The sequence below is a fragment of the Dasypus novemcinctus genome, chromosome 8 (genome assembly GCF_030445035.2).
Source record: "Dasypus novemcinctus isolate mDasNov1 chromosome 8, mDasNov1.1.hap2, whole genome shotgun sequence".
NCBI classification, from domain to species: domain Eukaryota; kingdom Metazoa; phylum Chordata; class Mammalia; order Cingulata; family Dasypodidae; genus Dasypus; species Dasypus novemcinctus.
Genome location: NC_080680.1, coordinates 15,141,053 through 15,165,078, shown reverse-complemented (window position 1 = coordinate 15,165,078; position 24,026 = coordinate 15,141,053). Strand labels below are relative to the sequence as shown.

Here is a 24,026-nt window from a genome sequence, read left to right as displayed (position 1 = left end):
TGATGCCAACTAGGTAGCCATATTCTGCAGAGCTGGGCCATTTTTCTCTAGGGGGCTGTGTATGCTCTAAATCAGCACTCACTCTATGGTGCTGTTTTTCCCATAGCCAGGATTCATGGGTCCAGGAAGCAAGGGGTGGAAAGGGGAGTGGTGCCCCTCACTATTACCCCCAATGATCCACTAGGAAAATTTTGCTTCCTTAAGCTGTGCTGGTCTACAGGTCTTAGTTCTAAAAGGAGGAGTGCTGCCACCTGGCTATTTGGGGCTCTTCATGCCTCTGAATCAACAGGCAAAGAAGGGAATTACTATACTGGCTGAGGTGATTCATCCTGACTCTCAAGAGAAAATATGATGGCATCTACATAATAGGATAAAGAAGAGGTTGCCTGGAATAAAAGAGATCCTCTAGGGTGTCTCTTTGTACTGCCATGCCCTGTGATTAAAGTCAGTGGAAAATTGCTAGAACTCGTCCAAGCAGGACTAACAATGGCCCAGAATCTTCAGGAATGAAAGTTTGGGTCACGCCACCAGGCAAAGAACCACTGCCAGCTGAGGTGCTTGCTGAAGGGTATTGGTAACATGGAATGGGTCGTGGAGGAAGGCAGTAAAATATAAACTTTGACCACGTGACCAGTTACAGAAACGAAGACTGTAATGTTCATTAATATTCTTTCCTTGTTTGTTTTGAGTATTATTGTGTATGTACATAAAACGATTATCTTTGTTTTCTTCCCTAACTTTTTCCCTTATCATATGACATGAGTTGTGTTAGTTTCATGTCATAAAATTTATGGATGTAAAGTTTAAGAGTGAATATTACCCAAGGACTTGCACCATTTTCTGTAGGGAATTAATGTGTTTCTGGTTGTATTCAGGACAGTTGAATATTGTTAGGTGGAAATATAAATATCAATGTCTGTGATTGTTTTTATTTAGAGACTAAGTATGGTTTAAGGTGATGTGTATGGCTGCCAAGTTGACAAGGTGTAGACTGATGGTCAGGCTAATGTGTCAACTAGGCCAGGTAATTGTGCCCTGTAGTTTGGTCAAGCAAGCTCTGGGCTAATCGTAATACAAGGATGTTTATGGACTTTAGTCATCAGTGAGTTCATTGTATAGATAGATTATATCAGAATCAGCCAAGGAGATTGTCATCAGCAATGAGTAATTTTATCCAATCAGTTGAAGACCTTAAAAGGGGAAGTGATTCATTCAGAGAGAATTTTCCAGATTGATTTCAGACAGCCAGTGTCTCCTGGGAACTCATCAAGGACCTTCATCAGAGCCTCTGTTTACAGCCTGCCTGAGGAATTTGGACTTGTGCATCCCCACGGTCACGTGAAAGAGTTTAATAAAATCTCCTACTATTTACAGATATCTCCTGTCAATTCTGTTTCCCTAGGGAACCCTGACTAATAAAGATGGTAACACAAGAAGTCAACATAATTTCTATGTTTGTCTTTTATAAATTATTTAGTAATACATAGATAAAAGATCATTATGTAAATGAAAATTTTAATTTATGTTTTCGGTAGGCACTAACTACTGCATAGTAAATACTAATCGCTTTATGTCAAATTGACCTGAAAAAAATGATGTTTTTGAACAAATTAGGACAAAGGAAATAGGTGGTAATGATGCTCAATGGACCGAAATTTTTCAAAAATTCATGTGTTAGGTTTACATTACAAAGTAATAGTCAAGGATAATCAACTTGTAATTTAACCAAACTACACTGCTTTCCATAAAATCTTTTGATCTTGAGTAAAGAATAATGATGCTAGTGCTTAAGATAGTGGGGGTTTTTTTTTAACTTAAAAAAATAATTTTAGAATTACAGAAAAGTTTCAAAAATAGTATCAAATCCACATCTACCTTCCTCCCAGCTCCCCCTAATTTTAACATAGCCCCAGTACAATTATCAAAATCAGGAAATAAGCATTACAATAGTGTTTTAATTCCACATATGTAATTAATAGAAGGAACTAAAGCTAAATATATTTATATCAGTAATTATAACGTAGGGTGATACAGAAAATTATTGTTTTAACAGAATAATTTAAGCAGAACTAATTCATAAATTCTAAGTATTATTTTTCTTACCAATACACTTCTTAGTCTTGAACCATAACATGAATAATTTGTAATGGGATGTGTGTGAAGTTCATAGCTAATAGCAGTTCTCAGATCCGTAGAAAAGGATGTTGTTTATTTTATTTCGGAGTCTCCCAGTCTAGTTCTGCAATGTACGAAATCCTATTCTCATGAGAAAAAAATTTGCAATTAGATAGCTTCTTTCTAGAGGTCGGAATCTGAATGTATTTTACCTTCACTAAAACTCCTACATGTCTACACCTTGTAGATATATTTTCAGGTGATCATCTGTGGTTTGGTATGTCAAGTCAACTATCATAATGATGCTGAGTATAGTATGAGAATTATATCTCTCTTATTGATGGCAAATACTACTACAACATATATATGAGTACATTTTATAAATGACAGAGGATAAACTTGAATTACTTAGTATTTTGTGGTTTTAGAACAATGCTTGAATATGATCTTACGCATGAAAATGCATAGGGTGATATTTCTCTGGATTTAATATAATTGTTTTCAAGATGAAGATGTTCCAAATTTGAGTCACTGTTTTCTTCAGGATTGCAAATTTCTTCTGGAAGAATATTCCTAAGGAAAAACATATATCCCAGTCACAAATGGTCCATGTTAATAATCTGCCTTCATAATTTATGAGTGAAATTTTACATTTATTAAGAAAATTTTTTCTTCAAATAAAATTTGACCCTTTTCTCATACCACACACCAGAATAAATTTCAAATAATGTCCAAGATTTAAATGTGAAAATTGAAACCATAAAACTACTAGAATAAAAAGGGGTATTTTCTGGAAAACTGGAGAATCATCCTATTTGTGACTCAAAAACCAAAAGCACTAAGGAGAAAAAATTAATAAATTGACTGTAGGTTTAAAAACCTTGCAAAGACAGAGTAGGAGAAAGTATTAGTAAATTATATCACAGATAAAAAGTTAATATACAAAGGCCTCCTAAAAAGCTAGGAGAAAAGGAGAAAAAAGGAAAAGAGCAAAAATATGGGTGACCACTTCACAGAGAGAAAAAAGAAAGAAAGAAAATGAACTGTAATCATGAAAAGATGCTCAATTTCAGTCATAATAGGAGCAATGCAAATTAGAACTATGCTGGCACTTAACACTCCTCACTTAAAAGATTTGGAAAAAAATCTAAAAGGTTATTATTAAAGACTGATGATGAGAGTATAGGAAGAAAATATTATTGAAGGAATGCAAAATGGCACAGCCCTTATCTTATGGAAACAAATTTGATAAGCTCTAGAAAAATTACATATGTATTTTCCCCTTTTCTCCCGGCAATCCGACTTCTAAGACTCTATCCCAAAGTTAAAATAGAAAAATACAAAATGATATCTGCACAAAGTTAATAAAAGTAAATTAATATTGTTGGGAAGCCAGATTTTTCAGTGTAAGAGAAACAAGTTTAAAACAGAAAAGAATTAAATAAACAAACTGTAATATTAAATTTGAATTGGAAATATCCATATTAACTGAGATTTTTTTCCTTTTCGAAATATGTATTTCCTGACAGTCTACTGAAAAGGCCTAGAAAAAGTAACCACAAAATTGAAATGAGCAAATTGATGCCCAGACTGTAGTCTCTAAATACTATTTCCCAATAAAATAGAGCTATTCGGAGGAAGGTTGATTACAGTCTTCAGTAGGAAATATAAAAAGTGGTCCTGAGGCATGTTTTTATATCATTAAGCAAGTAAGCTATACAAGATCAATGGAGACATCGCAAAGGACAGAGGGACCAGCTTAAAGCGCTTCCATTGGCCAAAGATGGGACATTTTAAGCATCTAAAGGAATAATGATTACAATTGATTGAACTGTGTAAATATATATAATGAATATGTAAAACCTGTCAGTTCTTACTGAGTCTCCAGAGGAAAAAGAGAAAACCAAAAATAAAACAAAAACAACAAAAAGACTTAGGCACCAGTTTCTTATTCTTATAGGTGATTAAAGGAAGGGATGAGCATTTATCCTACGTTTCAGAGTAGTAAAATAGCTCTGTTGATAGGGAAAATTCTTTACAAAGGAATTTCAGCTAATAAATGTGGAAGGAATGACAAAAAAACAGATATTCACCATTTTATTACATTTAATGAGATATTAGATTCAAGCGCAATCATCAGTGAGTTAGACCATTGATGGGAAACTTTATCATGGAGATATCAGACTGAGACTACCTAAACCCACTGATAAATTTAGAATCACTAAAAGTGGAAACATTGTATACCTCCTGATGCAATGATATATGAAGGACATATGAAGGATAACCTATGAAGTATTTTTGTCAAAAACTTTGGAAACAATCTAGAGTTAATTTCTACTTTAAAGGAAAGGTGATAGAGAAGTAAGTCAAGATACCACAAAGTAGCAAAATGTGACTTATTAAGAAGTCCAGAAAAAGTTGAAAGTAGGTACTGGTCTCAATTAAAACAGAGAAAACAAAATGTAACATGTGGCCCATATTTGGATCTTGAGTTAAACAAAACCAACTATAGAAAGACATTTTTGGCAAGTGGATGTGGCTCAGGTGACTGGGCTCCTGCCTACCACATGTTCAAATCCCAGTGCCTCCTAAAGCAGACAGCAAGCTAGCACAACGGGCACAGCAAGCTGACACAACAAAAGACACAAAAAGAAAAGAACATAATGGGAGACACAACAAAGCAGGAGGCAGAGGTTCCCTAAAGAAGACAATGAGCTGATGCGACAGGCAGGTGTGACCAGCTGACACAACAAGATGACACAACAAGAGACATGAGGAGGCAAAGTAGAGTGAGAGACACAACAAAGCAGGGAGCAGACACACATCGGAGGTCCTGAGTTCGGCCCCCAGAGCCTCCTAAAGAAACAAGGAAAACAGACTCAGCAAGGGAAAAACAACAAGGGGGTGGGGAAAAATAAATAAAATGAATCTTTGGAAAAAAAGAAAGAAAGACATTTTTGAGACAGTTGGAGAAATTTGAATAGTGGAAAGTAAATACTCTCATCTAAATAGAAGATACCAGGGAATTCATGTTAATTTTCTAGGTTGTAATAATGGCATTATGGTTATATAAGAAAATGTCATTATTTTTAGAGATGCATATTGGAGTGTGTAAGGGAAAAACTATCTAGAATTTGCTTTGACATACCAATTTTTTAAAATTGTCTTAAAACAAAAAAAAATTTGAAATATAAATATCTCACATTTCATGGAATAGATGTATTCTAACAATGTTTGCTATTTAGGAAATAATTTAAGCCCCCTTTATTGCGTAATAGAAAAAAAATTCACTAAAAGACTGATTTTAAAACTTTTGGAGATGAAAAAGATGTAAATTGTGTTCATATTCAAGATGCTAAGAATATTTTAGTACTTAAAGTACTTTTGTGGTGACTTTCCCTACTTTGGAATCTCATGCTGTTTTTCAACAGTGTTCTTTCCCACAATCTTAAGATTTTCTTTTATATGCCTAGAGATCCCCTAACTACATTCTTGAAGTTACTAAAATCAATCTGTTTTTGTTTGGGCCTTAGCAGTTTTAAAGTTTAACATGTGGAAGGGCTTGCTTCCATCCTGCCCTTAGTTAGATTTACTTCAATTTTAGATTTGCTTAAACCTTGATCATTTGTATTTTTCTCCTACCAATCACTATATCCAAAAATCTGAACACTACCATGATAGAACCCAAAAACTCGCTTTTATTTTTTTCTAAGAAAGACATTTATGTGTTTTAGCCACTCTTTTTAGAGTTATCTTTTAAATAAGTTTCATGGACTTGAAATATTTTAGTATTGTCAGGAAAATTTAAAATTTTTTTCATATTTGTTATAAAAGTTTTATTACCCATCTAAGTTAATGAACCACTGGCCCAGGCATTAAAGCCACACACTTAAATATTCTGCTAATCCTATTCAGCTTCTTGACTGTTTCCTTTGTTTCTTAAACTTTTTATTTTGATATAATTATAGACTTGTAGGAAGTTACAAAGAATGTACAAAGAAGTCCCTTATGTCCTTCATCCAGTTTTCCTAAAGGTTATAGCTGATATAACTGTAGTACAAGATCAAAACAAAGAAATTGTCATGGGTACAATGTGTGTCTATATTTCTTTGCCATTTTATCACACACGTAGATTTGTGAAACTACCACGATAGTCAAAACACAGAACTATTCCATCACTGCAAAGATCGGCTGTCAGTATTTTACAAGTACAAGTGAAATGTAGAAATCTAGCCTTCCTTTAAGCCCATTATTGTCACTGCTTTTAATCTAATTGTTTTCTATATTTCTTCTACATATATTGATATCCACCTCAGACAATTTTGTGCTTATGTTTTGACCATCAAACATAATTTAGGAAACTCAAAAGGAGAAGGAAAGTCTGTCTTATTTACTAATACTTTGGCCCTTTCCATTGTTCTTTCATTCTTCCCAATGTTTCAAAGCATTTTCCATCATTTCCTTTTTTTTTTTTTTTTTTAGGTACTAGGGCCGGAGATTGAATCCAGGACCTTGTATGTGGGAAGAATCCGGTGCTCAACCACTGAGCTATATTGGCTTCCTCGAATTTGTTTTTTCACTTTGTTTTGTTGTTTGTTTTTGTTTTTAGGAGGTACTGGGGATCAATCCCATGACCCTCATATGTGGGAAGCAAGTGCTCAACTGCTTGAGCTACATCCACTCCCCCATTTCCTTTCTATTTCAAGAACTTCCTTTAGCCATTCTTTTAGGGCTCCTCTGCTGGCAACATATTCTCTTTGTTTTCCTTCATCTGGAGGATGTCCCTCATTTCTGAAGGATAGTTTCACTACGTAGAATTCAGGGTTGACTGTTCTTTTCTTTTAGCACTTGAAAGATTTTGTGCCTCTTCCTCTGGCTTTCCATGATTTCTGTTGTCATTTCTGTTTTCATTGTTTCTTGCTCTTTTCAAGATTCTTTCCTTGTCTTTCATTTTCAGATGTTTCATTATGATATGTCTTAGCATGGATTTCTTTGGGTTTATCCTATTTGGAGTTTGCTCACTTTCTTCTGTAGGTTTTTTTGTTTTGCCATATTTGAGAAGTTTTCAGCCCTACCTTCTTTCTCCTCTCTTTTCTGGACTCTAATGACTTAAATATTAGCTCTTTTGTTATAGTCCCACCTTCCCTGAGATTCTGTTTATTTTTTCCCTGTTTTTTCTTTGTTGTTCAGATTGAATGATGTCTCTTGTTCTATTTTCAAGGTCATTGATTCTTTCCTGTGTCCTCTCCATTCTGCTGTTGAGCCCATCCATTGAGGGTTTTTTCAGTTATTATATTTTTCAGTTCCAAAATTTACATTTTGTTTTCTTTATACCTTCTGCTTCTTTGCCGAGACTTTCTACTTTTAGATGTGTGTTCATAATTGCTCATTGAAGCATTTTTGTGATGGCAGCTTTATAATCCTTGTCAGATAATTCCATTCTGTGTCCTCTCATTGTTGGTATCCATTGTCTTTTCTTATTCAAGGTGAGATTTTCCTAGTTCTTGGTATGATCAGTAATTTTCATTTGTATCCTGGCATTTTGGGTATTATAAGACTCTGGATCTTATTTAAATCTTCTCTTTTAGTAGGCTTCTATGATACCACACTGGTGGGGTAAAAGGGGTGCTACTTTGCTACTGTTAGATGGGGGTGAAGTTTCAGTTTCTTCTTTGGCCTCCATTGTCTCTCAGCAAAGGGTGCCTTGTCGCTATTGGGCAGAGGTGGGAGTTCAGCCCCCCATTAGTCCTGGCTAGGAATAGGAGGAACACTTCATTATTGAACCTCATTTTGGCCTCCACTGACACAGTGGGGGGAGGGGTACTCATTATCACCAGGCCTGGTGAAAGTCCCAGTTCCCCACTTGATCGGGGCTTGAGGGCCACGTTACATCCAGGAAGGGTGGAAACATAGGCTATCTACTAGGCCTTTGCTGACACTCGTGGGGTTGGGACCACAGTGTTTGGCCAGAGTAGAGCAGTTATTATCTAAAAAATTTCTTGCTAGGTTTCTTTTCTGTTTCTTTGAATAAAGAAAGCAGGCTTTTCTTGGGGCTCTTTTTATTTTTTTTCCTTTGGTATTCAATGCATGTTCATTTATTTTACTTTTACAAAAGAAATTGCCTACCCCCTTAGCCCCATCCCCCCAAAACAGTCTCTTTTCACACACATTTAAAAACTAAACCTAATGAAGATAAAGAAGTTAATTTCAGTACAATTATGTTTCAGTGTAACTGTTAAAATTAGAGTTTAATTTCCTACAAGTGACCAATGTCCAAGTGACTTATAGGGAAATCCTGATTATTTGACGAAAGGAAAATTCCAAGTTATTACAAGTTAGCAAATGCTAGTACAAAAATAGTCCATGTGCTGGAACAGCCTTTCCTTGTACATAGGTCTCAGGGCAGTCCACTGACTTTGTAATACATTAATGTTTCAGGATTCTCTTTCACAAATGACTCATTTGTCACAGCTGAAGCAACACGGCGCCTACAGTGGCAGAGGCTAGTGTCCACCTCAGGGCCCTGCTGGAGACAGCAGGCTTGGGAGTGCCATATCTGACCCCACAGGAGCAGGGCAGAGCCCTAGCCTCAGCTCCACAAGGGGGTCCTGGAGGGAGGGCAAGTTGGGGATAAGGCTGCTTTTGGGGACCTTTTTTGTCTGCTCTCATCTGGGATATATGAGGCAAAAGAAACCCCAAGGAACTCACCATTTCTTGATGCCAACCCTTTTGGCTAATCTACCTTCTTCTCTCCACTTTTCAGAGTCTTCCTAAGTTTGTTTCATATATAATATCCTGGGATGGGGACAAATATTACTCTATCTTGTCTGGAACTGGGAGGCCTTCTTTTTTAAAAATTATCTCCCTTCTGTTGACCCTTTTACTGATTATAATATGGAGATAAAGTACATTAAAGTGCTTGTTGAAGAAGAATTTATATTTCTTCTCTTTGATAGTTTAGTTCTATATGATAAATCCCAAGTTAATTACATTTTTATGGGTAAGCACCAAATAATTTCTTTTCCTAAGATCAGTGACCTTTAATAGAAAATAAGCTGCCCCTACCTCTTGTTTGTTAGTTTACATAGTAGTGTTAAATTTTGCTGCCACTGTCTTTCACAGTTTGGAGCATCAGGGTCAGTCAAGTGATCAATCCTATAACATTGAAGACTTAAAAATGGCTGTATTTAGAATGGGTGTTCTATTGCTACTTTATATCTCTTTAACATTCCATAAGACATCTTAAAATTTTTGACACTGTAATTTATGTATTCAAAAGTATATTACAAGAAATATAGGCAATCTATAGAATCTACAGATAAAAATATATTGGCCCTCTCTCTTGCTTTCTTCCTCCCCACTTCTACTCCCCCACCCCACACACACACCCCTCCCTTAATGGTAAATCAAGTGAAAAGCAGTTCTTCAGAGCTAGTATGAGAAATGGGTAGCTCTAGCTATACTATGCACATGCCAGTCTACTTCCCATCCTTACCCATCTCCACCTTCCCCAACCCTTTTATAAACCTTTGGATACCTTCCTTCTTCCCTCCCTCCTTCCCCTCTTCCCTCCTCCCCTTCCCCCCCCCCCCCCCCCCCCACCTTTCTCTCTTTTTAGGAGTTTAAGTATGTTTGGACTTTTATAGGTGGTAAAAGAGTAAGGGGCATAATCCTCAGTGACAGAGCAAAAAGAAATTAGTGTTCCTCTCTCCTTCGTTGCCAGTGATAAAGACTGCAATAACAAACCTTTCCAGATTAATTCTTATAGCATTCCTATCTAGGCAGGGTTGGATGACTAAAAAGGTAGATTGAACTCACATAGAAAAATGTGTTTCTAAAAGTGAGGAAAGTCAAAGTCTCAATAAATTTATGAGGAATTCTGCAGTCAGAAAAATCTAGATAGAAGCAAGTTTAACTTTAGCATAAATTTGTTTTGTGTTTTACAGTACAGATTAGTATTTTTTAAATTATATGTGGGAGTAAGAGTAGCACCATTATCTTTTTGTCACTTTAAAGCCTCATTTGAACCTGTCTCTAAGGTTCTAAGTATTATGTAATGATGCTTATTATTTTAAAAATTTACTATGGGAATTTGCAAACATTCAAAAGTAGCAAAAACTATAATGACTCCTCATATACCTGCCTTACAGCTTCAATAGTTATCAACATTTACCAATCTTGTTTAACCCATTTTCACTTTTTTCCCTTGCCTGACCAGATACCATGCCATAGTCATTTAATCATATGTTTTGTCAACCACAATAATTTAACTTTATACTTTAAAAAGCCAAAATTTACCGTATCTTGTTGTTGTTCAATCTCAGAAAATGTAGCGCCTTCATTTCTTGTATCCCAGATGGTATAGATTTTAAGTGATTGTGATCCAGGAATAATTCTCTCAGAGAATGGTATGCCCCATAGAATGAGACAGGGTCCACACCATCATTGGTGAGTTTGTTAAATGACAGGTACAAATATTCCAGGCCTGGCTCCATGTGACCAAACACATAGCCAGGAATCCGCTCAATTTGATTCCCGATTAGCACTAGGTGCAGCAAAGACTTGGGAAGATAGGAGGGGACATGATAGAGCTTGTTGTAGGAGAGATCAATCGATTCTAGATTTCTGCAGTAAAGAAAAAAGTTAACAGGGTAGGGAATATCACAGTCATGACCATGAACTCTAAGTTTTGACAAAGCCAGTCTTGACACTAGCCCACTTTCTTACAGCAGTTGGTTTGAAATACTGGTTCTAAATACCAGCTTGGGTCTGTCTGACTTTGAAGTTCACATGTTTAGCAGTCGACCATACTGCCTTTCCAGCTTCTTGTTCCATTACAGAGGAGTACCAAAGCTTAGGAGAGAAGAATTCATATCCCTGGATGTACTAGTGGGGCCTAAAGACATTCCAGAAATATCTCAAAGGTCAAAGTATTGAATCTGAAATGAAACCCAGGAGTCTCATCTGATATTAAACTATCTATCATGTCTTCAATTCCAAAAAACAGGTTTTTTTTACCTTTTCATTCAACGTTTGATTTGATGACCTGGCATACCTAGTACCTGGGATAAAGTGGGTAGGGGAATATCTAGAAAACATTGCTAATCAGCCAAAGGATCTGAGAAATGTGGTGGCTGTTTCAGGAGCCTTACCTGAGCTTCCTAAGACTTTTGCCCCACTTCTTTGTACCTAATAAAGAGCACTTTTCCTCTGTCCACAGGACATACCTGGTCATACCCATCTGCTCCCTCATCCTGCCTGAACCCATTTGGCCTCTTTCCATCTCTCTATCCTAATTCTGAGAAACAAATGTCCCAGGTTATTCTACTCAGATGATTACATATCACTCATATGAACACACATGTAGCTCCAGATCTTCTCTGTTAGGGGAAGAGGACAGATGTGCTGAGTGTTTTACTGTGTTGCTTGTCTTTTCCTTCTCCTAATGCACATGGCTGCACAGCCTGGCCCCCTTCATTGGGAACTGCAGCCTGACCCTATTGATTCCTGTCCAGAAAGATGGATTCTGGTTTTCCCTCCACTATCAGACCACACATTTCTCCAATCTGTTTTGTCAGACTTGGGGTAAACAAGTCGTTTGGAGAAATGGAGACAGTGTAGTATAAGAGAAAGGCCTGGACTTTGAAGCTTGGTTCTTCTACCTAATGAGAATGTTGAAAAAGAGGCAGCAGCTTACTTACCATATACAAGAGATTCTTTCATTTAAGCTTCCTCATTTATGCCTATGAGGTAGACATAAACTAAAATATATTTTTACCGTTGTGGTTAAGACCTCTAGGGTCAAATATTTAACAGTTTGGAAACTCCATGAACTAGGCAAGTTTTGTGGCAGAGAGGATTTAATAAGGAATTCTCTGCCAGAGTCCCTCAGTGCCATCGCAGGCCCCTCCCTCACATATTACTCCCCAATTTTTTATCCTTTTTAGTAATAGGAAACAGAAGAATTAGGCTAAGTCAAATTGTATCATATACGTACCCTTGATTTATCCAGGCTAAAGGAGCAATCCTATTTTCTTCAATTTTATTGTAACGTAATACAATAACAGTTATCATTTTGGTATGGTTGAAACAAATTTCAGTTATTTCTTCAATTTGGTTATTTTCTAAATACAATTCCTGTAATTTAGAGAAAAAGTATTATTTTCCTTTTGTGTTAGTTGATAAATATATTTAATTTCAAAGAGATTGTAATAGCTTAATGTGGACTATTCTCATTATTATTATCTAACAATTCATTTACTGCTCTTTCATACTCTTTTTTAAGATGTCAAATTTTCTAACTAATTAGTGAAATAAAATATACTGTCTTTCATGGTTATGAAATTAAATGAATTTTATTTAATTTTTTAGCTATAAGAAATGTTGTAAGATAGACCATACTATAATGATTATATAATGTTTTCTAGTTTATAGCATTTTTTTTACCTAATTTATCTCATTTGGGCTTCAAAGCCCTAAAAAGTAGATTGTGAGAACTGCCCAAGATTACATGGCTGATACATGTGAGAAACTCCCCCTCACTCAAGACCCTAGTTCCAGGGCAAGTGTGCTTCCCACTATCCTTGCTATCTGTATATTTTTAGGGTTACATTTTTTTAGATTCACTTACATTGTAATTAATTTTAAAAGCAAGGCGAAGTTTGCTAGAATTATTAGTAGGTTTTCAATAGCAAACTGCCTTCAAGTTAAATTTAGTTTTTCACTGAAAGTCCTGAACTGCAAAAATTCTCTTTGTTCTCCTGTTGAAACTCATAATAGAATTGGTATATATCTTCAGTGTCACTTTTTATTCATATTATGGCAGTTTCCCACTCTTTGTCTCCTAATTTTGGTATTTGTTAGAAATGGGTAAAGAAAGGTTCATGTTTTCGCTTTTACTTTCATACATGTTGAGGGGGTCGAATTGGATTAGTGGTTCCCAAACTTGGTTGTATATTAGAATCACCTAGGGAAACAGACTTGGCCCAATGGATAGGGCATCCGCCTACCACATGGGAGGCCTGTGGTTCAAACCCCAGGCCTCCTTGACCCGTGTGGAGCTGGCCCATGCGCAGTGCTGATGTGCTCAAGGAGTGCCCTGCCATGCAGCGGTGTCCCCGGCATAGGGGAGCCCCATGCGGAAGGAGTGTGCCCCATAAGGAGAGCTGCCCAGCATGAAAGAAAGTGCAGCCTGCCCAGGAATGGTGCCGCACACATGGAGAGCAGACACAGTAAGATGACGGAACAAAAAGAAACGTAGATTCCCGATGCCGCTGATGAGGATAGAAGCAGTCACAGAAGAACATACAGCAAATGGACACAGAGCAGAAAATGAGGGGGTTGCAGGGGGGGGGGGGAAGGGGAGAGAAATAAATAAAAAATAAATCTTTTTGAAAAAAAGAATCACCTAGGGAAGATTTTAAAAATATAAATTCTTATCTAAATGTGTCTCATTAAGAAAGTAGTTAAATTAATCATGGTACACCCATCTGTACATTTTAAACTCTGCAGTTTTAAGAAATAATGAGTAGACGTTTTATATATAGTCATGAGGCAGTATTCAAAATTTTTAGCTATATGGGGAAGCTGTGAAGCAGTGACTTTTTGAGAAAGGTTTATAACATATGTTGTTATGAGTATAGAATTTCCCAGGCTAGTAAAAGTGGCTCTCTTTGGAAAGAGAAACCAGGGAGGGGAAGTTCAAACATGTGATGGAGACACATTGTTCTTTTGTATTATTTAAATTGTGTGTGTATGTTTTTACCATGTGCATGCATTATCTGCTTAACAATTTAAATTTTAAAAAATACTGTCTGGCCCTGCCTCCCTCTCCTCCCCAAAGGAATCTGATTTAGCATTTCTGGGATAGGGCAAGAGAATCTATATTTCTTAAGGACCCAAGTGATTATGATAGAAAGCAGGTATTGGAATCACTTATCTTTAAGATTTTGATATATTCCAAAGTTATATAACTCTGTCTCTTAATCTGGAAATAGAAGAGGAAGGCTGACGCTGTGGCAGTAGCATAAGTTCAAGACAGATAAACCTCTTTCTGACTCTCTGGGGCCACATACATGGAAAACTCCATCCTGACTTCTGACTGAATGATCATGTCATTTTACAGAAACAAAACTCAGATAAGGAAACCTGGATCTAGCTGGGTTCTGCCAATATTTATAGAATCTGTGGGCCTTCATTTTCTTGATGCATAAATGAGGAATGTTGATGCTCATTAACTAAAGACTACCAAGATCACCTGGTAAACATAAACAAAGTTAGGCTTATTACTTTCTGCAGTGCAGGGGGACATACATGGGATACAGTGAAACATCTCCAAAGGGCTAAGTTAATAAAGGAGTAAGCAGTGGATTTAGAGGCCTGCAGTTAGTCAAAGGACAGTTTTGATAGGAATTGGTCGAGATTTCTAAGCTATAAAGTTGGCTGGAACAGGCAGTGGCCTTCTCATTAGAATACACAAGTCAGTGTAGAGTTAAGTATTAGATCATTTTACCTATAGCTTTACCTTAAAACATATGGGTCTAAACAAACTGGTATTTTAAAACTTTGAACTTAGTTTGTAATGAACATCATGATTTTGGTTTAGTACACGTTAACCATCTTGCAAGTCAAGGTACTTTTGGCAAGTTGTGATTTTTCTTTCAATTATCAGTTCTCCTTCCCCACTCCCTTCCCATTTTTCACTTTATTAGGGATCTCTACTAGTATTATAATATTAATTCTTATTTTTGTATTGTTTGAAGGGAAAACAATGCTCAGAGTCCAGGAAATTCTGTACATCAGCACCCAAACAGAATTTAATATTCAAAATTGCCTTTATAAATATATTATTTCTTTCATTGTAATGTACTTTATTTAAAATATAGAACATGTAAAACATTAGAAGAAAGAGTGGTACCTCAACAGAAGCAGGAAGACCCTGTGGGATAATTCTAAATTTGTTTTTTCCCAGACGCAGGTAGGAAAGGCTCTTCAAAGGTTTGAAAGCTAAAGGATTGACATTGGTTTCACTGAGATGATTTCCTTCCAGTTCTAAGGTGACCAATTTATTTAAGTCTATAAGAAAAATAAAGTTATTGGAATATTAGGATAACTGAAAATCATACAATTTCTATAGTCTTTCAGTATGTCATATGAAATATTTCACCTATTGGAGGGCAAATGCTATAGCTTCTTTATCATTTTATCCTCCCTCCTCCCCACATAAAGGTTTTTCCCGAGCATATTGCATGTCCTAAATTTGCTGCTCAGTCAGTTCCAGCTAGGGCCTAAATGCATGGTCTAATTAAAAGGTGGGACTGTAAAGAAATAATGACAAAAGTATGTGTAAGAAACAGAAGCAAGATTGAGGGGAGTGTGATGGTGGTTTGTTTTTTTTTTAAGATTCGTTTATTTATTTATCTCCCCCCCTCCCCCCCCCCCCCCCCCCGGTTGTCTGTTCTCTGTGTCCATTTGCTGCGTCTTGTTTCTTGGTCCGCTTCTGTTGTCGTCAGCAGCACGGAAAGTGTGTGTGGCACCATTCCGGGGCAGGCTGCACTTTCTTTCACACTGGGCGGCTCTCCTTAGGCACACTCCTTGTGCGTGGGGCTCCCCTATGCGGGGGACACCCCTGCGTGGCAGGGCACTCCTTGCACGCATCAGCACTGCGCGTGGGCCAGCTCCACACGGGTCGAGGAGGCCCGGGGTTTGAACCACGGACCTCCCATGTGGTAGACGGATGCCCTAACCACTGGGCCAAGTCCGTTTCCCAATGGTGGTATTTATAATTATTTTGGTCAGTGGAAGTTTAGAGGGAGATGGGGAAGAGTCAGGAAAACCACCACAAAGGCAGTGATAGCTGAAACGGGGTTTTGGAACTCAGATGAACAAGAAGTGGAAAGTTGAAGGTTCTTCTTAGCATTTGAAAAGACAGGTGTGAAATGGCAGAGAGGGATAATTTTGGGACTTTAATGCAATGAGGGGTTCCTTTTTTCAGGACTTACAAAGATGCACTTGTACCCAGGGAAACCCTCAACTTCTGAGCTAAGTAGTTAGAACAGTAAAGCAATGCAGTGAATTCCCATCATAGTTCATCATTTTTTTTAGCGGCAAAGATGGCAGCCAAATGGAAGTGTGGAAAGGAGGACAATCAAAAATTCTCCACGCAATCAGAATGCACTTCCAAGAAAGGCCTTTTATATAAACAAATGTTTAAAAAACTCTCTACTAGCCCTAGGAATGGTATGACACAGATCAATTGAAAGCTTAAAGAAAGAGAATTGACAGCTCAGTAGCCATGTATCCAGATGTGTGAGTCATTTTCAGGGTGTAACTTTGTATTTTGTTCAGTGACCAAGATTCCCAAAATAGAAGTTTTCATGATCAACTACAAGTAGCAGGCATTGCACTATATGCAGTGCATTCTTCCTCTTAAGCATAATATAATCCAATTAGAGAAGCAAGAGTTTAAGCAAAAGCAAAAGACAGTACTTTGTCAGGAGTACAAACAATAAATGCTAAGATTACAAAGAGGAGACTGGAGGGTTGGAGAAAACTTAATGGAAGTGGAACTGGAGCTAGGCTCCATCTTAAGGATGGAAAGAATTGAAAATGGGAGGATGGAAAGAATTAAAAATGGGGAGGAAGTTCCAGGTTCTACACAAGCAGGTTTAGAACCCTCCTGGATGTGCTCAGGGAATAGAAAAAGAGACCAAACCTGGCCTGAAGTGGATGGTTTGTTCTGGGAATAGACTGGCAGGAGCAAAAGTTGAGTGGAGAGAATAGAACCTCACTGTGGAAGGCTTTTATACAAGTTTGAGCAGGGAGATGGCACGGCTAAAGCTAAATTTTAAAAAGATTAACGTATGGTAGTGTTTAGGATAAATGGAAGGGCTGAAAAACAGGAAACAGGAGGCCAGCCTGTGAAAAGTAACTATATTTCCTTCATATTCTTTTAAATTTCCAAAACTAAAAGTAGTGGGAATCCAGCATACTTATCTAGTATATAGTTGAAGTTTTGAAATGTAAGAAAGTTTTCTACTGAAATATAGATAATAGAAGTATGCTAGTGGTTATTCGTGTGTCATCCTTGCACAGGGACCATGCTAATCTTATCCGTATCGTTCCAATTTTAGTTAATGTGCTGCCGAAGCTAGCACTAGGCTAGTGATGATTACCTGTCCTCACAGGACAGAAAAACATAACACATGCTACAAATTGATGATATTGTATATTACTTTGCAATTATTCTCTGGCCTATTTTTATGTTGTATTTGTAGGAAACAAAGTAACAGAAAATTGGATGGAGTTAGAGAAGTTTTGTCCTGTAGATCAGACTTGGGGTAGATGTTGAAAGAAGGATAGTTAGCAGGGAATAGGGAAGAAGTTATACCATTTATGGGGACTGGGAGAATGGCATGAGCAAATTAATGGATGTTGATAGAAGTGTATAAGAACACCAACATTGTAGGTATTCTTAGTGAATGACAACACATGATAATTTCTAGAAGGCCTCAGTAATAATGGATTTTTATTTGTTTCAGTCATTAATGAAGAAAGAAATGTTTTTAAGCATGTCCAGTTTTTTCCTGTTCTCCATCGCTTCTGCCTTTTATACCCTTTCCCCTTATTTATATGACCTTCTTTTCTCCTTATTGGATATACAAATCTCATCAAGACATTCTTCTGCTTAAAATTTTTCAGTGGATGCTGCATCTTCTTCTGGATAAATTCTAAACTCCTTTGCATAATATATAAAGCTCTTAGTTACCTGATTCTTTCCTGTCTTTTCACACTCATCTCAGGCTATTCGCCCCCACATCATACATATCCTGTATGCCAGTGTTGGAAAAGTACATGCTATTCCCAAGGCATCGAGAATCTTTCATTTCTTCATGACTTTGCACATGTTTTCTCCCTCCAGAATTCCCTTTCTCCCCTCTTCTCTAGAACTATGTCAAAGGACATGAGTGAAGAACTGCCATGAGAGGTATAACAGAAGAGCCACTGGTCCACTGATGATCAAGCCAATGGCTTCTATCATGAAAGAAAGTAGAATCTTGGCACTGGGCATTGGCCTGTGCTCAGACTCTCCCTCCTCACTGCCTGCTAGCCTACTTGCCCACAGTGGCAGGACTTGTAGAAGCTGAGAAGCCTCAGCAGCTGCAGCCGTTGAGAGAGAACCCAGCACCCAAAAGCCAGCACTAGAGCACAACTAAGATCCCAGTACCTGAGGCACGAACCCTAGAGGAGGAATAAAAACCCAGTGCCTGAGTGTGATGACAGCAGAGAGCCTTCTTATGGCCATCTATGCAGGGCCAAGGCTTCTGTGGTATTTGGACTTTGGAGCCAGAAGGGGAGGGAAATGAGTAGGAGTCCAGTTTACCCTGGACTGCAAGCAGAGAAGTTAGGAATAGTAGAAACATTTGTGCAAGAGGCAGAAGAATTTCCTGAAGGAGACAGTAGAGAAACAATTCAAGAGATGTATGAGAACACCTTCAAAATAAGGAGTTTATACTTTATGATGTACCATTTTGATAATATAGCTAGAAATGTGATCTTCACCTGTACTTCACATGCAGCAAACTAGTACACTTGTTTTAAATTAAGTGTTCTCTTTTGTTTTCTGTTTTACCCAGCAGATAGAAATTTAATTTTCTAATGTCCTTTCCATATGACAAAACCCATCAAATTATGTTTATTGTTTTTCATATATACCCTGAAATCCATCTGGAATGTGAGTATTTCCATAACTGTATAATCCTCAAATTTGGCATTTCTCATTATTGTTCTCTTCCCATCACCAGTAGTGTCTTATTACTTTAACTTCTATGAGGTTTTTGGAAGTAAAAGGAAATAATTGAATCATTTTGTTCCTTTAAAAGTGTCATTTATCGACATTAATATAAATATAGTTCAAATCCAATAACCAAAAAGTGTTGAGCACCATGCCTCAAGAGCTATGTTAAACTATTATGAAGATAAAAAGAGAAATTAAGAAATCTTGGACTTAAAGCACATAATCTAATTAAAGACATTAGCTCCTAGTAAGTGAAAAACAATGCCTCTTGTATACAGCATTTACATTATGACAGCTTCATTATCCAGACATGGTCAAGAAACAAAGATTAAAAAAAAAAATTCCTAAACTACAATGTGGACTGTTATCCATGTGCTGCAGTGGTGCTCCAGAGTGCAGTGAATGTACCGCAGTGATGGGGGGGATTCTTGATGTGGGAGGAGTGAGGTGAGGGGGTGTAGGGGGTAAATGGGAATCTCTTATATTTTTCTGAATGTAACATTTTAAAAAATAATAAAGAGATCATGGGGGAAAAAAACATTCCAGCAATATCAAATCTACCAAACGTGGGGGCACCTTCACTAAAGACTATTCCATCAGAAAGCCAGGACATCATGGTAGCAGTACATCAACACACTTTTGTTCATACTTGTCACATGGTATGGATATAGCAGGATCTCCATTTCCTGGAAGTACCAGAACAAGCCCTCTCAGGAACAGAATTTTCAAAGCCAAAATTACAACCATAAAGTTCACATGCTAAATTTATGTGCTTTTATTGTAGAGTAGCGTCTCAGCCTCATATTTAATACCAACTTATTTACATTTTATACATAATATTCCTGTGCTTGGTTTCAGGATCTGGAATATGATAAATTAAAATTATAGAAGGTATGGAGGCAGGGAGAATTGTGGGTGAAGTATATTGACTGTGTAAGAGTGATAGAGGAAATACAATCAACTGAAAGCAAGTGCCTCATGAGGAAGGCACTGTGTTAGTCACTGCCTAGGGAAATAAAACAAACAAAAATAAAGATACAGACACAAATGCAAAGTTCATAGTATTTTGAGGAATATAAATTAAGATATTATGGATTTGTAGTATAATTATTGTATTGTGGATTATGATAACCTGAAATATTTAAGAGAAAGTTTTATTTGTGGTTAGGGTACTTTTTAAGACAATAGGTATTTTACAACACACTTTAAGAAATTTCTTCAGGAAAGTGGATTTGGCTCAATGGATAGAGTGTATGCCTACCACGTGGGAGGTCCAGGGTTCAAACCCAGGGCCTCCTGTCCCATGTAATGAGCTGACCCACGCACAGTGCTGATGTGCACAAGGAGTACCCTGCCCCGCAGGGGTGTCCCCCATGTAGGGGAGCCCCACATGCAAGGAGTGCGCCCCGTAAGGAGAGCCACTCCTCGTGAAAAAAGTGCAGCCTGCCCAGGAGTGGTGCTGCACACACGGAGAGCTGATGCAACAAGATGATGCAACAAAAAGAGACACAGATTCCCAGTGCCTCTGACAAGAATACAAGCGGACACAGAAGAACACACAGCAAAGCAGACAACTGCGTGGGGAAGGGGAGAGAAATAAATAAAATATAAATCTTTTTTAAAAAAGTTTCTTTGGTCAATAGTTAAAATAATTATCAACTAAAGTAGTAATGTGACCTAGAAAAATTCACTAGCTCTTCATTTGGCAATACTGTAAATAAAACTTCCACACAACTGTAGAAGAAAGGTTAGAAGGAAACATAATAATTTTTAAAAATTAAATACCTGAAAAACTTTCTTCGTCAATAGCCTGAAGATTGTTCTCATTGATTTTAAGTTCTTCTAATGTAGATGGTAATTCCGAAGGAATCTGTATCAAATTGTTTCCATCTAGATTCAGACGCAATAACTTCTTCAGAAGCTTAAAAAGCAAATCTCAAAATTACCTTTTTATGTAGTCACAGATCTTAATGGGCAATTTGAAGTAGTCAGAGTACTGCAAACCTGCACTTGGGCTTAGACAGTAATGCCCAGGCCACATTAGAAATCCCATATTCATCTTGCCAGGTAGAATGGACTGGATGATATTGATCCTGTTAATAGCATATATTGTCAGAGTTTTCGGCAAGCTATATTTTATGATTTTCTGTCCCACTCACCAACATTTATATTGCAGCTTCAGTAAGCAAAAAAAGGCCGCTCTAGCCACTGGATTGGTCGTATTTTGCTTGATCCTTAGATTATTACTTTAATAGCAATGACTTAAAATTACTTAATTCATGCAGTAATCGGAATCTGCCATCAACACTGACAATTAAAAGTAATTCTAATCCTTTTAACAGTTTTGTAAACCTCAGTTTCCTGTCTACACTAGGTAGAAACCATGTCATAAAATAGCACTAGTTATTGTGGGAAATTTTCAAATGGAAATGCTACTGGTATCAGACTTTTTATAAGATAGCCAAATAATTTAGGAAAAGGTGCAGTTTCACATTCGTAATTGCAGGCTACTAGGCCAAACCTAGCCTGCTCTGATAAAGTGGAAGTTGTATGGAATGGTTCATTCATCCATTTCTCATATCAAATTTCACCACTTTGAAACAGGACAGAGAATCCTAAAACTAGAAAAGAAGTAATTTCCTACAACATCATCCTCTTGATAAAAAGAACTCCCTAATATCAGGCATTATTCTATCAGAAAGATCGTAACATGTAGCAGACACTCCTGTTCTTTGGCATGAATGCGGAACGCTTTGTGTATTTGGACTCACTTATCTGCCACTCTGGAATCTGGAAGAAAACCAGGAACTGAGAGTGGAAGAGGCCAATGATTTGACCTTTGAGTGGACAGAATACAGTGAACAGAAGATTGCCCAGTGGAAAGAAGTTAGACCTGGAGGATGTAGTATGTTTTGCTTATGGATTTTTTTTTTAAAGATTTATTTATTTTATTGTTTTCTCTCCCCTTCCCCACCCTCCCCTCAGTTGTTCTGTGTCCATTTGCTGCGTGTTCTTTGTCTGCTTCTGTTGTTGTCAGCAGCATGGGAATCTGTGTTTCTTTTTGTTGCATCATCTTGTTGTGTCAGCTTTCCGTGTGAGCGGCACCATTCCTGGGCAGGCTGAACTTTCTTTCGCACTGGGCGGCTCTCAACTTTCTTTCGCACTGGGCGGCTCTCCTTACAGGGTGCACTCCTTGCACATGGGGCTCCCCTATGCGGGGGACACCCCTGCATGGCAGGGCACTCCTTGCATGCATCAGCACTGCGCATGGGCCAGCTCCACACGGGTCAAGGAGGCCCGGGGTTTGAACCGTGGACCTCCCATGTGGTAGACGGACGCCCTAACCACTGGGCCAAGTCCGCTTCCCTACTTATGGGTTTTTAAAGAACATGCATTTATGTGTATTTGTTTACACACACAAGCCCTCTTGCTTCTACCTTTATCTGAAATTCCTCAAACCTCTCTTCTCCTTTTTTAAAAAATTTAGTCAAATCTGTGCTGTCATAGGTTTATTCTGTGCTTTTTCATATTATCTTTCTCTCTTCTTCCAACATCATATCCCCATGCTGTTCATTTGTTTTTCCAGAGCCCCCTCCTGCCAAAGAATCCTTCATCAAATTTTTGCAAAAAAAGAACCACCATATTGCTAGCCTGAAACTATTAATAGTTTCCAGATGAGCTCTCCTTTATTCCAAGAAAGGACTTCATGTGCTAAGAGACTATAATTCAACATGTTTTCAGCTACCTAGGAGAAACTCCTCCGTAAATTCAAAAGATTAGTTTTGTCACTGATGCCATTGTTGATGCCAAGGATGAAGCTAGAAATATGTAGGACAGAAACTATTTTTAAGATAAAGCAGTTTAGGGACATCAGAGAGGAAACGTCCTTAAAAAAAAAAAAGAAACTGACTTAAAAATATTTTACTTTTCCTTCCTTCCCCACCTCCCAACCATTACCAATTTACATCATGCAGGAAAAATAGTTTAAATATATTGTTACAAATCAGATCGTATTTTTACCTTAAATGCTTTGGAGCTTATACCTGAAGAGGTGATATTATTTTTGCTCAGATCAAGCCTTTCCAAATTAGGTAATCCATTAAATGCTTCATCTGGGATGGAAGTGATAGAGTTCCCTAGGATAAAGAGCAGTGTATATTTTAGTTGCATGTGCATGTACATACAAAAGTGTGCATGGATATTTTAAAAAGGGGATTTGGATGAGAAAACAATACTCAGAACAAGAACAGAATATATATGTTCTAAACAAATACATATTTAGAAAAATAAGAAAACAAACTTGGTTGTGTTTCTTGGTCAAAATTTTCTCTGTATGGATTTGTCATGTGTTACATATAGCTGCTTAAAACAGGTAGAATGTGGTCTGCTTGACAATTCTATTAGCATTATGCATTTTACAACAAAGATGTGTCTCTGGAAGGTTACAGAGAAACTGATTTTTATATTCTTCATATTTTCCCATTCACAGTTCTTAGATGCTGCACTGAAAATATGATGCTTTTTTTTTTTTTTTTTTTTTTTTAGAGGAAATCTTACTTGCCTTCTGAGAAATAGTTTCCTTCTCTAAATTAGAAGTTTGGGAAGATAATCTCTTAGATTCTCTCCAGGTCTAACGTTATACCTCTTTTATTTTTATCCTTGTTTCTGTTCTATCTCAATCTACAAAAATTCCTACATGCTTTAGTTTTACAGGTTTTGGCTTTTGATACTGGGTCAAATACAGTAGTCAATGGTTTTAAACACAGAAAATAAACTTAACAGAAGTCATGAAAACAAGTGGTGATCTTGTCAAGCCAAGAATTCTATGATAATGTGACTAACCACAGGTCATTTCACTTTCATAAGACTTTAGCTTTTTACAAGTCATGTTTTCTTTTTTTTATTATTTTTATTTTGTAACTTTTTATTTTTAAATACTTGCTAACTTATATGACAGAAATAAAAATAATATAAACCATACAGAGAACTCCAGCATAACCATACCCAACTCTTCTAATCAACTAATTTCAACATTTTTTTGCCACATTTTCCATATCATTTTATCTATCCATCTATCCATCCAGCCATTCATTCATCCAAACATTACCTTTGTATA

At 37.1% G+C, this 24,026-nt stretch overlaps 2 protein-coding genes and 1 non-coding gene across 5 annotated transcripts in view; 1 reads left to right on the top strand and 2 right to left on the bottom strand.

Moving 5' to 3' along the window:
• Positions 1-24,026, top strand: part of CENPP (centromere protein P) — a 431,610-nt gene that overhangs the window by 295,303 nt on the left and 112,281 nt on the right. The window contains exon 6 of one of the 2 annotated variants that reach the window (XM_058301475.2): positions 6,598-7,005. The exons of the other annotated variant lie outside the window; for it this stretch is intronic. Within the exon in view, the coding sequence (XP_058157458.1) occupies positions 6,598-6,930 (333 nt within the window). The 3' untranslated portion in view covers positions 6,931-7,005. Of the gene's footprint in view, positions 1-6,597; positions 7,006-24,026 lie in introns of those variants that run through there. 2 annotated transcript variants of the gene reach the window in all.
• The window catches only part of ECM2 (extracellular matrix protein 2), a 51,777-nt gene continuing 29,249 nt past the window's right edge, over positions 1,499-24,026 (bottom strand). The window contains exons 5-10 of one of the 2 annotated variants that reach the window (XM_004452279.5): positions 22,931-23,046; positions 20,696-20,831; positions 15,032-15,189; positions 12,113-12,252; positions 10,414-10,740; positions 1,499-2,688 (exon numbers count right to left, since the gene is read on the bottom strand). In XM_004452279.5, coding sequence (XP_004452336.1) covers positions 2,520-2,688; positions 10,414-10,740; positions 12,113-12,252; positions 15,032-15,189; positions 20,696-20,831; positions 22,931-23,046 — 1,046 coding nt within the window. In that variant the 3' untranslated portion in view covers positions 1,499-2,519. The remainder of the gene's footprint in view (positions 2,689-10,413; positions 10,741-12,112; positions 12,253-15,031; positions 15,190-20,695; positions 20,832-22,930; positions 23,047-24,026) is intronic. The other variant, XM_004452278.5, reaches the window with a different exon arrangement.
• Positions 17,163-17,270, bottom strand: LOC111762699 (U6 spliceosomal RNA). Its single transcript, XR_002795745.1, has one exon. It is a non-coding gene; the product is annotated as a U6 spliceosomal RNA (small nuclear RNA).